Raw genomic sequence first — 18310 nt, 5'->3', positions numbered from 1 at the left:
TGACGTTAAACGGAGCGTCTGGTTTGTGGACCACAACATCTTAATTTGAACGTGATCGTTATTTTCACTCATGATTCAGTGTGTCCAACTTAACATTACCATTCTGTCTTTCCAGAGAGAATATTTCCATTCCCGCTTTCCACATAAAAATAAATGGACAGGGAATTGAACAAACTCAGAAATAAGATATAGGCTACCTGCTCTATTTATAACTGTTTCTTCCTCCAGACAATTGCACTCAGTCTGTAATTAAATATGTATTTTAAGTTTAATTTTTGCTGTAAATCAAAATAAATAAATACCTGGTGGTCAATGCTGGCAAGCCTCCACAAATAAATCTATGTATACTACTGTTACAGTAATGTTCAAATCTCACCCTAATTCTTTAATCCTTGTTTAGGCAAGATGGAAGAAAGAATACCAAGATAAGAAGATCAAGAAGATAAAGAAAGCTAAAGTAAATAGATGTTCACCCTACTGTATTACACGTTATCATCTGTACCTTACCACATCTTTCTCACCCATGTTATGGCTCTCATTCTGTGTTCAGTTTGACAAGGATCAACAGACCAGACAGCTCTCCCACAGCCAGCCTGAGAACCTGCTTTACGGTCTGAATAGCCTGGGTGAAGTTGAAGACTCGTGCATCAGATGGCTGAGAAAAGGATAGCCCAGAGCAAGAGGGAGCCCAGCAGAGGCTAAGAAGGAGGCAGCAAAGGAGTTCACAAACCCACATACAGCTAATGGAGGTACCGAATGACAGGTCCATTTCAGAAAGCAGGTTTAGTGAAAACTCTGAGTTTGTTAACCCTGAAATGAGGGTAATTCTGGGTTTTCCGTTTCAGAAAGAGAGTAACCTAACCTCGGACTCTGTGAACCTAACCTAGTCGGGAACAGGTTTTCTTCTTTCAGTCTCCTCCCTCTGACACAGCTCTCTTTCATTTCATTTTCGTCTGTATCAGGCGCATTTTAGAGCAGTTTGTTATTGGCATGAATAAAAAAACAGGGTTGGTTTATTAACCATGTTAGGCAGATTATAAAACTTTTTTTTTTCTCAAAACATGCAATGTCCTTTTGTCGACGATCCCGGTGATGTAGAAGCTGTATTACTTCGCAGGGAGTTAAACATACGTCAGGAGATGATATTGAGGCCCCGACGCATTTTAATTTTCAGATAAATACCTATTTGAGCGGTACCGTTTTTTTCTTCCCAGTCTATCAGTTATGTAGCTTACATAACCTTATCATCCTCATATCACTAACGTCACCCATCGTGGACATGCTCTACATCCCAGCACATTATTTGTGTCACATTACATTTTTTTGCAAACAACAGTTTTCTTTACAACATTGGTGATGCGGAGCATATTGGTAAAGCTACTGTAGCAAAGCGCCGTCAGAAGAGTGTGACTCACTCTGAAACGTTTTTTTAAACGTTTGTGTAGTGTTCCCTGGACACAAACCAGTAAGAGCCATTAAAAAAGAGTTCCACAGTATTGCAGGTGAATGATGTAAACCCTTTGAAATATAAGATTATGAATTATAGTTCTGTTGATGATGGTGCTGCAGCCTCAGAATGGGATTAGTAGGCCTAGGACTTTTATAGATTATAGGTTCAATACCATTTCACCAGTAATATTATACTTATGATTAAATATGATATTAATACACTATATTGGAACTAACGCATTTACTCTAGCAGCAATTTTCTCCCACGCAAATTCTCTCTTTTAAAGCAGCCGCTGTGTTGCTTTTTTAACTAAATACATGTTCAAACTCGCTGTATGTGCAGTATTTCTGCCCACCAGTTTATTTGTGGTTGTTACCATGGTGAATCGTAGTATCATGGCTCCATTCATGCTGCCTGAAACTGAAAACTCAGTTTCCCATCTCAGGGTAAATCAACTCAGATATCAGGGTTACACTCAGAGTTTGTTAAACCTCCTTCCTGAAACGGACCCCTGCATTGTTAACGGTTGCTTTACCTGGTCTGTGCTTGTAAATAAAACGAACCGGATTTGGATTTGTAACATTGTTACACCCCTTTTTGTTGGTACAGCCTTACTTGAGTCTAAACACAGTGACTTGGGACTTGTTCAAGAGACCGTTACACACTGGGGGCGTGACGAATAAGCGACGTCAATATGCAAAATAATCGCCTGTGAATATTTCACATCAAAACTATTCACACCGGCAGCAATGGAAATTTGTGACAGTTTTCAATATAAGGTTTGGATATACACACCAGCTCATCTACAATGTCAGTAGGACAGATGCTGAAGAGAGCGAGAAAGTGACGGAAGATGTGGTGTGAGCGGACGAGAAAGAGAGAGCAGTCGGAGCAGAGGAGAGTTAACGTTTAGTGGTGAAGATATGAAGTGATTGTACAGCAGCTAGATTCTGCAGTTTGACAACAAATAAATGCAGCAGCTCCTCAAAAGCACCAAAAGGTGTCCTGTCTGGTTTCCAGGCTGCTGAGTGGAGGGACGGGGGTTAACTTCAGATACGTCCCAGGAAAAGCTGTAACACTAAGCTACTGTAAGCTATTTATTGAGTTTCCTCTAACTCTAATTGAGTATACAGTTAATACTCAATTGAATTCCCTCTGCAAAACAGTGTAGCATATGTCTCGGGCTTATTGTGAAAGGTAAAAACGGAAAGAATGTTTCTGGCATACGCTGCCATTGTAAAGGTTGAAAGGAGTAATAAAGTTTGCTGACGTACAGTCTGTAGTTGGGACAGCAGCCTCCGTGTTGTTGTTTGGTGATCGTCATAAGTAAACACTACTTGTGACAAAAACAACAGTTCGAAAAAATATATTGACATGCGAAATAATCGTCCCTGGTGTGCAATGGTCTTTAATCTCACCTCTGATATTTTTGATTAAGAGCTACTCTCTGGCGAAGCCACAAACCAGAAATGTAAGACTCAAACTATGATGTCATCAGGTTACTAAGCTGCTTCATAGACAATGAATGTGAAACTAATTTTGTAGAATAAAAAAAAACCAAATGAGGTTTATTCTATGTTAGCATTTTATTTCTGAAACAGAAACTCTACCCGTTACCTCCGAACATCCCCCTGGGTGATCTCAGTGTCATCTTTCAAATATTTCTCAATTCATTGTTTTTGGAAAAGCTCCAGACATTATATCAGATGACATCACAAATTTGAGTTTTTAGATTTTGGAGAGAGTTGTTCATGTTCACTGACATTTTTAACACACATGTATGAATTCCCAAATTGCCCATAGTTCCCCTTTTGCTATAATTCAATGTACCAGACAGTTTTTGCTCCCATAAGTTTATTCATATGTGAACTTTAAGGATAGCACTGTTTAAATAGTGCATTTCTTTGTAAAGCATGCAGTAAATGGTCATTCAATCATAATACTTTCTGGTTATGATACATCTTAAAATCTCATACATCTCAAATAGGGATCTGCAGTGAATGAATTGGACAATGCTGTAAAATGTCAGCAGAAAAAATTATATATTTATTGCGTGTAAAAGTAGTTGATGCAATTGCACTTTTACATAGCCCTTTTGGTTTTTGTACATTCAAAACCCCATTTACTAATGAGGAAGTTGTGAACATATATTGGTTAGTAATAGTAATTACTGTCAAATAATGTTTATGAAGTAAATCCCATGCACTTTAAGAAAAGTCTGTAGATATATTGGTGTTGCTTGTTATTACTGTCAAATGAAGTTTATATAAAATAAACATGTATGTACATATAATGGAGAGTTGCTTGTTATTACTGTCAAATAATGTTTATATAAAGTAAACCCCCTACTTCAATGAGGAAAAGTCTGTAGATATACCAGATAGTTGCTTTTAAGTTACTATAAAACAATGTTTATATAAAGTAACCTCATATATTAATAGTAAAGGTATGTAGATATATTGGAGAGTTGCTTCTAAATTACTATAAAACTATGTTTATATAAAGTAAACCCCGTACAATAATGGTAAAAGTATATATATATATATTGGATAGTTGTTTGTAATTACTATAAAGAACAGTTTATATAAAGTAAGCCCCCATACAATAATGAGGTACAGTCTGTAGATATACTGGATAGTTGCTTGTTATTACGGGCAAATAATGTTTATATAAAGTGAACACCCATACAATAATGGTAAAACTATGTGTATATATTGGATATTTGCTTGTATATATAAAGTAAACCTCGTATATTAATGGTAAAGGTATGTAAATATATTGGAGAGTTGCCTTTTATAACTATAAATGAATGTTTATTTAAAGTAAACAACATACATTAATGGTAAAAGTATGTAGATATATTGGAGAGTTGCTTGTAAATACTCTCAAATATTGTTTATATAAAGTAATGACTATTATTACAATGTTTCTGGAAGGTATTATCCCATTATCTTCTCTTTTTTGTACAGTAAAAAAACAGTATTAAACAGGAATTTACCGTAAATAGATTGGATAATCATAAAATAAATGCCTAAAGGAGGGTATTTGAAAGTCATTTTACATACTTTTTATGTGTTTTACATCCAGGAATCTGTACTTTAACAGAGTTCTTGTGGATGGATTGAATAATCTTGTGAATTTACCAAAGAAAACCGTATGAAAACAGCAGTTTTCATTTAAATTATGTAATTTTAAGGTATTTCTGCAATATTTCTTAGTTTTGATAAAGATTTATACAGTTGTTTAACATTCTAGAAATGTTTTATAACAAGAATTTGTTTTAATTCTACAATAGTTAGACTGTAAAAATACAGAAAATATTTACAGGAAATTTCTGTATTTAAAAAAAGAATTTTTCTGTAAAATAATGTAAGGTTTTTTACTGTAATTTGACGGTAAGTGTTTGGCAACTTTGCTGCCAGACTTTTTACCGTTTTTTTACGATTTTTTTTTTTACAGTGTACGTTTACACACAGCTGTGTTTTTCTTATCTTGTCACTGTGTATCAAGACTTGACTCTTTCCTATTTGGATTTCACAACATGCATACATACATAATACTGTATTCCCGGTTTTTGGACCCCATGAATATAGTTAAACAAGAACACACACACACACACACACACACTGAAGATCATGAACATTTTCAGCTGAAGCGTGTCATCACCATATGCTCCTCCCTATGATACCGTGTGTGTGTGTGTAGTGTGTACTTTGTTTGCATATGTGTGTATACATGTGTTTGCAGGGCTTCTCTCAGATTGTTATGCAGTTACAGTAAGTGTGAATATGTGTGTCTCCTGTCTTTCAATTTAAGAAATAAAATCATTAGATATTATCATAAAAATCATCACAGAGAGCAATACAAATGACAGACATTTTCTTCCCAGCTGCAATTTAGCTGGGTCAGATTTGATAATAGTTATTAACTGTAGCCCAGTGGTTACTAAGTACAGGCCTAACAGCACACAGTTGAATACTGAACATTTCCATTATCTTATGACCTAAGGAGTTGACCAGATTATCATTTAATTTTCTGAGGACATTTACAATATTGCAATTATCTGGAAACCCAGGAGTTCTTCTACCTGCCACCCTTTTCAGTAACCCTTCTTTTGCTCCCTCATGCCTAACCATCAGATGTGTTTACTGGGAAGTAATTAGCATGGTAAGTTGTGTGTAAAAGAGAAAGTGTGAGACTGATCAAATTAATCTGAATGAGTGAGTATAAACTTGGTTTGCTTTCACAATTAGAGAGAGGACAGCTACAGTTGATGCAATGCATATACAGTTGTACCACCCAACCTGAACCAGATGAGTCCATAAAAACAAAGTATCGACAGTGGCTTTGGGCAGTTTTGTGCAGTAAAGCTACAGGCTACAGATTTCTGACAGCCACTGGCCACGGTGAAATTGGAACAATCAAATGAGTGTGTGGATTTTTGTTGTCAGGATTAACAGGTTTTATATATCTAGAATAGGACCTCGAGCTATGGGAGCTGGCTCTGGTCATGTGCCAGAAAATGGAAGAATATCACAGCCACAAAGAGGCACGATTTAGACATTACATCCTACATGAATTTGTGATCATTGTAAGGTTAGTTCTTTAGCTATTCCTTCCCATTATGTCACATCAAACTCAAGAAATATTAAATAAACGGTTTGAATAGACATGGTCAAGAATCACATATGATTGCTGCTCTTTCACCCTACTGGCACCTGGATTGCAAGGACCAATTCAGTGCACAGACTTGCCTTTAATACAGCTGAACTAAAAAAGACTGTCCCCAGAACCTTTGTCGCAGCTACGGCACTACTGAAATATGTGAAGTAAACAGGTCGGGTTAGACAGCTGACATTCAGTTTAGCATTGTATTCCTCACCTAGCATTCAATCATGGAAGTCTGCCCAGTTTTGTGAAAAGCTGGATAGTCATGGGATGAGTTTCAGAATTTGATGATGTGTTGCCTCATGTTTAGGTTTCCTGTTTGTCATTTTCCACAGACGTAACCTAAGTTACCATTATGTTTAGTTTGTGCCCTGTACTCTCATTCTGCCATGGGATGTGAACATGGATGAATAAGGGCATACTCATGTCCAATAAGTAAGGACATAAATATTTTTATTATTGGCCTTTTTAGTTAGTTACTAAAATGGCCAATAATAGCAATATTGACAATATTTTAATGTGTACAGATGTAGACGTACAGTTTTCTTACTTTAAAATAATAATGTTTATTAATGCTAGTTCGGCGTGCACACTTAAATGATTTGGGTGTTGTTGCTGTTATTATGTAATAAGTTAGGTCACAAACAGGATAATCTCCCAAAAGCTTGGTTTATACTTTTTAACATTCAGTCGCACAAATCTTGACAGTTATACCACTGTCTGTCGAGCCCTCAAGGTAGAGTTTTCATCTATGGAAAACCAGAGGAGGGATTGATGAAGAGATGGAAGTAGGGGAGTGCTGAAGAGTGAGAAGCAGACAGAGAATCCATCTTATGAGTTCACCTAATTTATGGCCACATTGAAAGTGGTGAAAAACATTGTGACACACTGATAGTAGACAGATACGCATGTGTGTGCGCACGTACGGCTTCTAGGAAAAATGAGGTTATCTGGCTGTGTCAGCCCCTCTCATCTTTTCTCTCCTCTGCTTGGTCTTTCTCTTCATTTATCTGTCTGGAATCTACTCCCTCGCCCCATCTCATAAACTTTTTGAGTTTCTGTTTTGCATTGCAGAGCACACATCATAAAAAGAAAAATATATTTTGACGAACAATATTTCCCTATGGTTGAAGAGCAAAATGCATGACTTGAATATCCCTACGCTGCTTAAACTATTGGCGAAGAATGCATATCTTGTTTAATTAATTTTGCATTGTTCTGATATGACTGTGGACACTGCAGCATATTGCTGGTACAGTGAAATTATCTCAAGGTTAACACTGAAAGTTGTCTGAGGGCAAAGAGACACAAGGCGTGACGAAGCTCTGGGAATGACTCTGCAAAAACTCTCCTCTCTCTTTCTCTCTCCACTGTCTCTGACCGTGTGTACCCTCTGGTCTGGTGTGTGGTGTTAATACTTTGTTGTCAAATGCCTTGTTAAGCAGACCCAAGGTTACAGTCACTAACTGTCTGATGATTGATTTATATGGCTGACTGAAAAAATAATACAGTTTTTACAGTAGACTACATAAATAGCTGACCTTAATTCCCATTTCTCCCTTCTTTTTTGCCCCCTCACTTTATCCCAGGTGTTTAAAAATCGACAAATTGTTTATTTAGCCTAGTTCCAGCTCTCACGTCCTCATCCCCACTCTGTGTCACAACCATTTAACTTGCTAAATTGCTATCTTGTTTTATTTTCCGCCAATTTTATCCCTCATCATTTTTTCTTTCTGTTTCGTAACCTCTGAACTTCTTTTCTCTTCCCCACTCTATTCCTTTCTTCTGTATTTGCATGTCAGTATTTCACCACTTGATCCCTTTGTTATTTTTCTCCTATTTGATATGAATACCTGTACATTTTTTCCACCAATTCTATCTCCATCCCTCTTACTTTTTGTGTTCCCGAACTGTCATTTTGTGCTGCCCTCTACTGCCCTGTGTGTGTGTGTGTGTGTGTGTGTGTGTGTGTGTGTGTTTTCTGACAATTTTCTCCATGTTAAAACACCCATTTGCAAGCCATTATTAAATGATTGGAATCATGGGGTGTGTGTGTGGAGTGGAGGTTAGGTGGTGTGCAGTGGTGCCCAGATCACCTTGAGAATTCAATTATATCCCCACTCCATGCTGTTAAAAAGCACTGACACACACACACACACACACACACACACACACACACACACACAGCCGTATATGTGTCCAGTCTAGTATTGCAGACTCTAGTGCAGAGAAAGTTTGCCTGGTGGGATCGATCTCCGGACAGGCGTTATTGGATTTCTCAGATGTGTTCCAACGGTCTTAAAGGTCACCGCTAGAAAGAATGCCACCAACACTACACCACCAAGCAGGTCTATCTTTTTGTGTGTTTGTGTATGTCAGACGCAGATTAAGAGAAAGACGGGTAGAGAAAGCAGCTTGGTTTGTATTTTTTTGCAAACAATAGTTTGCCAAGTCTTGGTAAATGCTTTTTGATCCCCCATTTTCAGAGCACAACAGCAGATTTATTGTCTTCTCTTGAGCTACAGTGAGCACCAGTTTGGTAACATTTGACAACTTACCTTTTGAAAGCATGTGGCTCCTTTTACAGAGTTGTATGCATGCACATTTGGAATGCAACAATTGTGCTGTGTTGCCTGTTTTGTATTATAAACATATATCACTTTTGGGTTGAAGGCCTCTCCGCGCTTCTGAAATGATTACTTCCTGGGAATGTACTGTATCACTCTTTTCGAAGGGTGTCAAGATTCAATTCAATTTTTGATGTAAATATTTTTTTTTCAACAGGGATGGCGATGCCACAATAAGAGCCACTACATAGCAGAAGGGTACAACAGTTTGAGTTTCTCAGAGTGTTTTTCGTGGCGCAGTTGAATGCACCATTAGTTAATGGGTGTACCTCAAGGCACCATGGAGTCCTGTCGGAGCCCACATGCTTTACCTTTGTTGTTTCTTTACATAACTCATGAGAAAGACAAAATGTTGCCACTGCAGGAGGATTTTCTGTTGTTTCTCCACCATCTCCGGCATGGGCCATGGTGTCTGGAATAGTCAAGCTACAGGCAGTAAGCTAACGTTAACTTTTTCATGGAACAGGATTTCTCCCCATAAATTAATTTATACATTCAATTATATATAGTTTCAGTTCTCTGGTGTTATTCTTTCATATTCATTAGGTTATGGGCAGTTGAACGATTACACTGAAAAGTGCTCCATCTTTGAAGTAGAAAAAATCCATCAGCCCATGGAGATCGCTACAGTGTGGAGTAAGAGACTTGTTGCGTCTTTGTTTTTATGGAGACGTGGTTAATGGAATTAGTATTCTGTCTGCACTGATTTATTTACTGACTGGTGGATGTGTGAAACACAATTTCTTTTTTATGTAAAGCATACAAATGACAATTAAGGGAATGTTGAATCTTGAAAACACAATGGCAATCATTTACAGTCAAATCATCTGATCCTCAGTTTTTCAGTCAATTTTACCTTAACCATTATAATGTGTGAAGTGGCAGAACAAATGTGAAGCAAACTGCCATTTTGGTATGTTGTTTCTGTAGTTTGAAGAACTACAGAAGGAGAATTGCTTTCGACATGTAGGTGTACCTGCAGGTTTTCTTCCAGGAAATAGGAGTAAAATATGGTGAGAATTCCCTGGCAATAACAGGATCCTAATTACCAGCATTATAGTAAACCCTTACAAATTTGTTGTTTTAGCTTGAATGTACAAGCCATAAACAACAATAAAACAAACAAGCACAAATAAGAGGAAAAATAAGTTTGTATTTAGGAAACTGAATTAAAGTGTGTAAAGGTTTTACAGCCCAGATCATCTCTATGTTTTCCTCTTTTTTTTGAATTTGCTCACCTTGTTACCCTTGCCGTTGTGGTTGCGCGAGTATGGGTAGAAGGAACCCAGCTGCATCCAGCGCAGACACATCTCATATTCAGCTGCATTAAAGAACCCACATATGTCTGCCCCAGTCTGAAAAAGAGGGACAGACAAAAATGTGTCAGTGTGTGTGTTAGGGGACAGAGATGGACAGAAAGATGGTCACCAGGGTGCAGGTCTGACTATAAAGAGCACCCTCCAACCACAGTAACTGGGGTCACACTACTTTTGTTCCAAGCATCATGTTCCAAACATGTCCTTGAGCAAGACACCGCAAGAGTGAGGGATTTTGTGTGTCTGATCCTGTGGCTGGGCTGGGGGCAACCAAAACATTTACCATATAGGGATCGATGAGGTGTCAGATTATAATTATTATTAGACGCACTGAGGAGATGAGAGACGACAGGACAGTATGTGAGAGAGAGAGAGAGAGAGAGAGACATAAATAAACACAAAGAGACAGCGGGGCAAACATGCAAAGTCACAGCAAGCCAGGACAACAATGTAAAAATGTAAGTTTTATTAAGTTTATATAGGTCCTGAAGAACTAGCTCTAGGCCTCTTGGTTGGGGTGGGGCTTATAATGACATGCTTCACATTGTGTCTCAAGATGTCCTTTGATCAAACAAAATAACATCACTCAGGTTGCTCTAATCTACTTAGAGAGGACAAGGTCACATCAATAAGATTATGTCTTGTCAAAACCAGGATCAGATGATGATACTTACGTAAGAGATGCCAAACAGACTGAACTCCATCATGCCTGTAGGGCAAAGGAAAATTGGGAGTTATGTCAAATTAAAGATTTATTTTTCTACAGTATGTTTCTAGGTTTGCATAGTTTCCATATGTACCTATAATGGATTTGTATAGCTGGTCCCAACTGGCATTGTTGTCTCCCAGCCAATGTCCAGCCCATTTTCCACTGGAGGGGTAAGTGGACCTGGTCACCACTATGCCTCTTTTACCTATCACATTCAGCAGGGCGCTGCACAGAGAAAGCGACTCAGTGATTTGTTTTACACGTAGAAATAACACACAGACACACAACAAACTAGCAAAAAATAAAATGTAAAAGTGTCTTCTCCTCCTTAAATAAGGGACATTCATTTTGGAACCAAATTAGCCAATTAATTGTGATTGTTAAATTTAGCACGGCTAAACATGAAACAATTCCTAAACTAAAGCACCAGGGCTCAGGGACCAGTGGTGCTGAGCATCCCCAGGCATCCCCATTCTGCAGCTAACTCTGCAATCTGGCCTCCCTGTGGTGAGAGGGAAATTCCACCACAAGGACCAATGTAGTTTCACAATGGTGATTATTTTCATAAAGATTTGATTGAACTGTATTTTATGTGGAGAGCTAGAATATATTAATTATGCCTCTCCTGTGGCTGCAGTGTCTTCCTAAATGTGTTTGCAGTGCTAGTTTCGGCTCTTCCTTTTCTCTTATTTCTTCTCCAACATCAAATTTGACTGTGTTTAGATTTTATAGGATTGGGACCCTACCCTAATTTGTCTACTTCCAAATGTAGGTTGTTTCAGTAGGCAATAGAAACATATTTCTTTGGGATAATGCATATTTTCCAGATAATGTGCCCTGTTTGCTGTAATTAAAATATCACAAAAATATTATTAAAACTTGCACATCTGTCATCTGTGTTGGCTCATATGGGCATTTTAGTAGATACTTTTGCACAATAATATGTTTAATCTGCCCTTTTACAGGTGATATACTTACTTGTAAAGTGTAAAATACTACCACCTACTATATAGACTCAGCAAAAACATAGAAGCTGGGATGCATGCACAAAACACACAAATATAAATATATATTCACTTACTCATAAGTGGGCTTGGTGTGTGACCAGCCATAGAGGTTGTGGACATCGTAGTGTCTGACTGTCTTTCCATCACTGAGTATCTGCTCGCTGTTCATGCACAGAGTCTTATGATTTAAACCAAGATGTTGAGACTCCAGGGCTTTTGGAGACAAAACACAAACACATAGATTCCTTTAAAGGCACACGCACAATGTTGATATCACATCTTAATAATCTAATTACAACATGAGACAGGAGAACAAAACAGAAACGTGTGTGTCTTACGTGGCATATATGGAGGGTTCTCTAGAAGTGGATTACCGTGACACTTCCCTCCAACTGTGCCGTGGACAAAACTGGAAGGCTCATTCATGTCCTACAGATGAAGACAGAGTGCAGGAAATGCAGGCAGGAAAAGTGAAAAGAAAGTCAGGCAGAATCAGGTAATAAGGTCACTTTTTTAAAATGTCTTCTTTTGGTCACTCACAATCCAGAGGCCATCGAATTTTAGATTATTATAGAGATCCTGGATTTCCTGATGCCACCATGCTGCTGTTCTATTGCGGAAGAAGTCGGGGAATGCGGTGTATGCCCTGTATAACTGGAAATGGGACAGTCAAATGATCAGGAAATGAAATGCTGGAAACTTAACAACCTAACCAAGTCTCAAAGATCTCATGCATTTTACAAATATAATATGTAATATATCGGAAGATAGGAAACTCAGTATAACAGAGTAGTGAATACAGAAAATATTGTACCTCTATTTGGGTATCCCAATCCAGAGATTCATCTACTGTGACATTGGGGTAATCTGGCCAGACCTGCAAATAAAGAAAAATATGAATCATACCACCACACAATGTGCAAAATGATTTTTGTTGGTTTCAATTCCTCTTTATCAATACATGCATGTGTATTTTGTTTGGCCATCCATTCCCTCTTACCTTCCCCCACACAATTTCATCACTGATGTTTTTGGGCCATTTGATGAAGACATCCTGTGCTTTACCTCTCTCAAAGGCAGGATAATGACTCTCATTGCCTGAGATGGCTGGATCCTGGAATTCAATTCATTCAGTTTGTCATATTACAGAGGCTAGTGATTCAGTAATTTCACATTCTGTATATAAGATTTACACCTGCCCTATGGGCTGCTGACCCTTGAGTGCCCAATCATGTGGTCTATATCCGTGAGGTTCCACTTCCGGGATTGCTCCGGTGCCGCCTGAAATTCTGCCGGATTTCACTCTGTTCGGCCGCATGTCCCTCACCTTACTGTTTTTATTGTGTTGTAATGGTTAACTGCTCCTCAGATCTCCGCAGGGTAAATCGAGACAGCTAGCTAGAGTATTTGTCCAATCTAAAACAACTAAAACAACCTTTGAACGTGCACGTTTCACCAAAACAAGTTCCTTCCCGAGGCTATTTTGCAGTGGCACCGTGGCTCTGCGCGCCACGTAGCACCACCCAAGACGATTGTGATTGGTTTAAAGAAATGCTGATTAACCAGAAAATGTTTTTCTCCCATCCCGGAATGCTGTGTGGACTAGCTAGACCCTCCTCCGCAGCGCTGTGAAGTAAGGTCTTCAAAACCAGTCCAATCATGTAACTGTATCAATACTTTATGATATAATGGCATTACCAGAATGAAGATGAACTTCATGCTCTCTCCCCTCATGCGATCAACAAGGGCGGGCAGTCCAGCAAACTTTGGGTTCAGAACAAAGTCCAGCTGACGGTCCATGTAGTCAATGTCTGCATACTGCACATCCTGCAACAGACAGCAGTTAAAGTTCAAATTAACTGTAGACTGACTTTGTTTTGTTAAAAATATCAGAACGAGACGGGAATTAAAACAGCACACAATACATTTTGATACAGTGATATCAAATGCTAGGATTCCTACTAAAATGTATGTAACTCTGTCAAAAAGTATGGCATACAACCCCTGAGATATGGTAGAAGTATGCGTTTAATTTGCTTTTAAATTCAGCTTTCTTTTATTTCTTACAGTGAGAACAACACTTTCATCTACTTCGATTGCCTGGTGTGCGGTGGCAGTTTAAGGGTGGTTCGACAGTAAAGTTAGCTGATGAGTAGCTTTTGTAAGTAGCTGTATTTTCTGCTTCTTTCATTCCAGTTATTGATGCAGGATTATTTTTGGCTGGTGTCAGCTCCTTGCAGGTTAGAGGAAGCATATTCATGGGATCACTTGATTATCGATGGGGATTCTTATGTTCTGTTCTGCATGATGAAGAGGATTCTGGCCTGTTTTCACATGGGACATCTTGCCATGGTCAAAGACAATGCTCTCACAGATGTATTTTACTTATTATGTTATTCAAATCTGAACCCTTGATTTCCCTGTCAGAGAGAATTACTGTTTCTGGTATAAAACTGGAAATGTCTAGAGGCTGTGAAACCTACAATGGAATGGATTTCAAATGAAATTAGAGGTCACATTTCATTAAATTAAACTGGATGTACCCAATGTAATCCATGAAGTCCATTTTGCTTGATCCCAATAACTTATTTTATCTGATTTAGTTTTATATACTTATTGTCCGCATACAGTGACTCATATTGTAAAATATGGGTAGATACTGTAGTGAATTAAGCTCAGTCTATTCCACTGAGTGCATGTCCCTATGCTGTACAACCTACAGCAGAGCAGACAAGAAAAAGCTCTGCAGACTGCATTTGTTTGTATAAGGGCAATTACATGATTCCTTGTGTTGGGACACTCGTTGAATGATATCAGTGTTCCGGCAAAAGCAGCCAAACATACTGGAATGTAATTGGATACAATGTATGTGGGCAGCATCAGCATTGTGTCCTGTAAAATGTAACATTTTGTTTTTTAATCACATTTATGAAGTTGTGATACATGAGGTTTGATATTTTCACATCGTCACATATGAACTGAATAAGAACATATGAGATGAGGATTTACGTTTTCTTGTAGCATTTTTTAATGCTGAAAATATTCTAATATTAAGTATTTGTCCAAGAACTTACATAGGGTATACCCGCTGCCCTCATGTCTCTGTATAGATCTGCTATCTCCGTGTCATTAGCGTAACCATAGCGACAGAGCTGGAACCCAAGGGACCAATAGGCAGGTAGAACAGGTCGTCCAATCAGCTGTTAAGAAGAAAAACAAACAAGGAAGTCAAAACAGTTCAGCACAGAAAAAGTTGTTTTGCAGGAAAATGGGACGGCGTCCATAAAGTGTTTATTTGATTGTTTGTTTGTGCGTACATCTGTGTGTGTGTGTGTGTGTGTGTGTGTGTGTATGTGTGTGTGTTTGAATAGGCTAAATGAGAGAGCGCATTGAAGCGAGGAACTCCCAGCTGCTGCAGTCCATCAACAGCGGCCCTGGGCCAGACACAAAACACACACAGCACACACACATAGGCGCAGAAGCACACACAAATGCAAACAGTAACACACACGAGCAGACCAGAAGTCCAAGAAGACGTACTGCAGTGTACTGCTGCACCACCATTTCAGGTGTAGGTCCCAGGACCATGTAGAAATCAAGGATGCCTCCCACAGTTCGGTAGGTTAAAGCTGGAGTAGGCTGGAAAGTCACATCTGGACATAAAGCAAATAAGAATTAATGTCCCTTAGAAATGTAAATGAATTGTTATGTACGTGTGTGTACATGTTGTGTCCATACTATGTGTGGCACATGCATATTTTAGTACTTAAAGTTTAAACAAACAGGAAAACAGGAAGAGAGGACAAGACAGGAGAACAACAAGACATTTTGTTCTACAGAAGTATAAGCGTATTTATGAAAACTGTTTGTAATACATTCAAAATTAGGTATTTCTTTTCACTTTCATTTCATTGGCACATGATGAGTACCTGAGCTCTTGTAAAGTGAGATATCAATATAGCAGCACGTGTGTATGTGTGATGCATGTTCATTTGCCTGTGTTAAAGTGTGTATTACTGTTCAGTATGGAAATACACAAAGGTGGAGTAGAAAGTGCTTATTCTGCTGTGTTGGCCTTATATAAGATTCCCTGTCAAAGGACATTTGCTTAAAACATGGGAAATAGCCTCATTCATTAATACATTCATTCTCGCTGCATATGTAATTGAGTGTGATTATGTGTACATCAGAATGGTTGGTCTCATTTGCATATGGCGTATGTGCATGTACAAGCATGTGTGTGCCTTTGTGCATGTGTGTCTGCGTGTGTGCTCCTCTCACCCATGGCATTGCTGTTTAGTAGCAGCACACCGTGAGCATCAGCAGTCGTCTCAAGGCCCATATAGAAAGGGTGCACTCCATAAGAATTCATCTTGTACTGTAGCAGAGAGACAGAGAGTAAAAATAAAGGAGAAAAGTGTGAGATGTTGGGTAAAGAATCTGTTCTGTGGCTTGTACAAATGTTTGCTTGTGTGCCACTTTGTTTATTCATGAGTATTTTTCTTTACACCTGACAGGGCATTTGTCAATGCATTTATAGGTGTGACAACACTGATGGGCTTGCTCCCAGTGCTGTCAACATTCCAAACTTCAACAGTTTCCCCAGAGGTAGGGAACAAATATTTCTACAACTATTATCTTTGCAAATTAATGTGCACTGAATAAAACATGTATTTAAATATATACTTTCTTTGGTAGGTATAGCACCCAATAGTGCTCCAAATTCTCACTATATCCTCTGGCCTGAGTTTGAACATCGATGGAGAACTAACTGGGAAGTTATTTTGGGATTTTAGTTGCTGCTGGGTATTATACCAAAATCAGGAAGTCCTAAATGTTGCATAGAGATAAAAATTGAATGCAAAAGCTGTAGGTTGGTGGTTTACCAGACACAACTTGGCAAATGTGCTTTTTCCAAAATAGTTTTTAATGCCTACTTAACCACTACTTTAATCAACTTGTGTGGCTGAAGGCAGACATTTATTTATGTTTACCTTTTTCTGTGACAATTTATCACATGCTATAAATGTTTGCATTTGCTTGCGTTGATTTTCTACATGTATACACTGCAGTGTGCTTTAGTAATTATGCATCCGTAACAATATATGGTTCTAGAGAGATTGAGTTGTGTTTCACAGTGTGTTCCTTCTGTAACTACTGTGAAGGTCCCACTGTTATCTGCAGTGTTTAGATGAGGATTGAACTAGACAGACTAGGCTAAGAGGAACAGAGAGAAAGGTGGCAGGGGACAGGAAATCTGCCACTTTTAGATGTCACCGTCCTGCAACGAAAACTCATGGGCACGTCACACTCCATCAGCCTCCTGCACCCCTGGTACATAAGAAGCTGTTAAACTGTAATACAATGGCTCTGATGACTTGCTCTGTCTCTGTGACATCTTTGTGTGAATGTGTGCTTTTATGTGTGTGCTTGTGTCCTTGTGGCCCTGCTACATGGTGTGATGGCCTGACTCAAGTAGGCGAAAGGTCATTAGCTTGTCAGTGACAGTGTTCTCTTGGTCTCTCTCTGACGGTCTTTCTTGGCTTCTCACTCATATGTATGGACAGACAGAGACACACTTATTCAGGGTACATTTACATGGATTGTAATAGTCCAACTATGGACAATCTTCTAAATAAAACAGGATTGTAAATAAGCAATTTACCTTATAAAACTTCATATTTATATTCTCCTTTATATTCTATGGCACACAACCTAGTTAGTGACTGGAGATATCCCCTCCAGAGTACACTACAAAGTCTGAGTTTCCCTCAACTATCAAGTATTCAACCTCAAACCATATCTCTTTCATGTCGCAGCTGTGTATCGTTGTGGTTACTGTAGAGTATGTCTGTGCAAATTCAACAAAAAAAAAAGACCCATGAGAGTAGAATCAGATGACGTGCTCTACATTGCAGTTTTACATTCAGTTTGTTTATTATTTTGTTGGGTTTTTGTCACTTTCTTTGAAATTATCCCTTCTTTTTTGTGTAATTGTTAGTAATTAAAGCAAGCAACACTCAGTAGTGGTAGAGATGTCTACTAATGGTGAATCAATATGAAAAGAAAGAAAAAGAGTTAAATGTCTTTCCGGGGAACATTTTTGGCCAGTGCTGTCAGTTACCTGGATAGTGCTTTAGGTAAAATGCTCGTAAAAAGCAATTTAACACCCAGTTTTAGCTTGACGATGCACCCTTCACGAATGAAAAAAAATTAAAACCAAGACTCCCCCCACTGACACATTCCAGCAGTTTTTTTTTGCCTCGATCCTGTGGCCATCCATAATTCACTGTACCATAGTTACATTTGTAACTTCCTTCTTAATTTAGATTAAACTAATCAAAAAAATGTGTTTATATGGCAAACTCCTATATAGATTGTTGTCTTATCCAGTTTAATATTAGTATATCAAAGACAGATACAAATACAGAGTCCATGTCACCCTGTCTGCTTGATATATTTTTTATCATTTTCATCTGCTCTCCCTTTTTTCCGCCCTCCTAACTCAAATTCCCTTGCTTTCCGAGGGGCCC

At 38.4% G+C, this 18310-nt stretch overlaps 1 protein-coding gene across 2 annotated transcripts in view; it reads right to left on the bottom strand.

Moving 5' to 3' along the window:
- Positions 1 to 18310, bottom strand: part of si (sucrase-isomaltase (alpha-glucosidase)) — an 83014-nt gene that overhangs the window by 19751 nt on the left and 44953 nt on the right. For both annotated transcript variants that reach the window (XM_031293323.1, XM_036001437.1), the window contains exons 30-41: positions 16059 to 16155; positions 15318 to 15430; positions 14852 to 14977; positions 13476 to 13604; positions 12778 to 12891; positions 12592 to 12654; positions 12318 to 12431; positions 12116 to 12206; positions 11852 to 11990; positions 10862 to 10995; positions 10736 to 10770; positions 9984 to 10100 (exon numbers count right to left, since the gene is read on the bottom strand). In XM_031293323.1, coding sequence (XP_031149183.1) covers positions 9984 to 10100; positions 10736 to 10770; positions 10862 to 10995; positions 11852 to 11990; positions 12116 to 12206; positions 12318 to 12431; positions 12592 to 12654; positions 12778 to 12891; positions 13476 to 13604; positions 14852 to 14977; positions 15318 to 15430; positions 16059 to 16155 — 1272 coding nt within the window. The remainder of the gene's footprint in view (positions 1 to 9983; positions 10101 to 10735; positions 10771 to 10861; positions 10996 to 11851; positions 11991 to 12115; positions 12207 to 12317; positions 12432 to 12591; positions 12655 to 12777; positions 12892 to 13475; positions 13605 to 14851; positions 14978 to 15317; positions 15431 to 16058; positions 16156 to 18310) is intronic.

This window comes from Sander lucioperca, chromosome 5 (genome assembly GCF_008315115.2).
Source record: "Sander lucioperca isolate FBNREF2018 chromosome 5, SLUC_FBN_1.2, whole genome shotgun sequence".
Classification (NCBI taxonomy): Eukaryota; Metazoa; Chordata; class Actinopteri; order Perciformes; family Percidae; genus Sander; species Sander lucioperca.
This window is presented reverse-complemented; position numbering and strand designations above follow the sequence as displayed.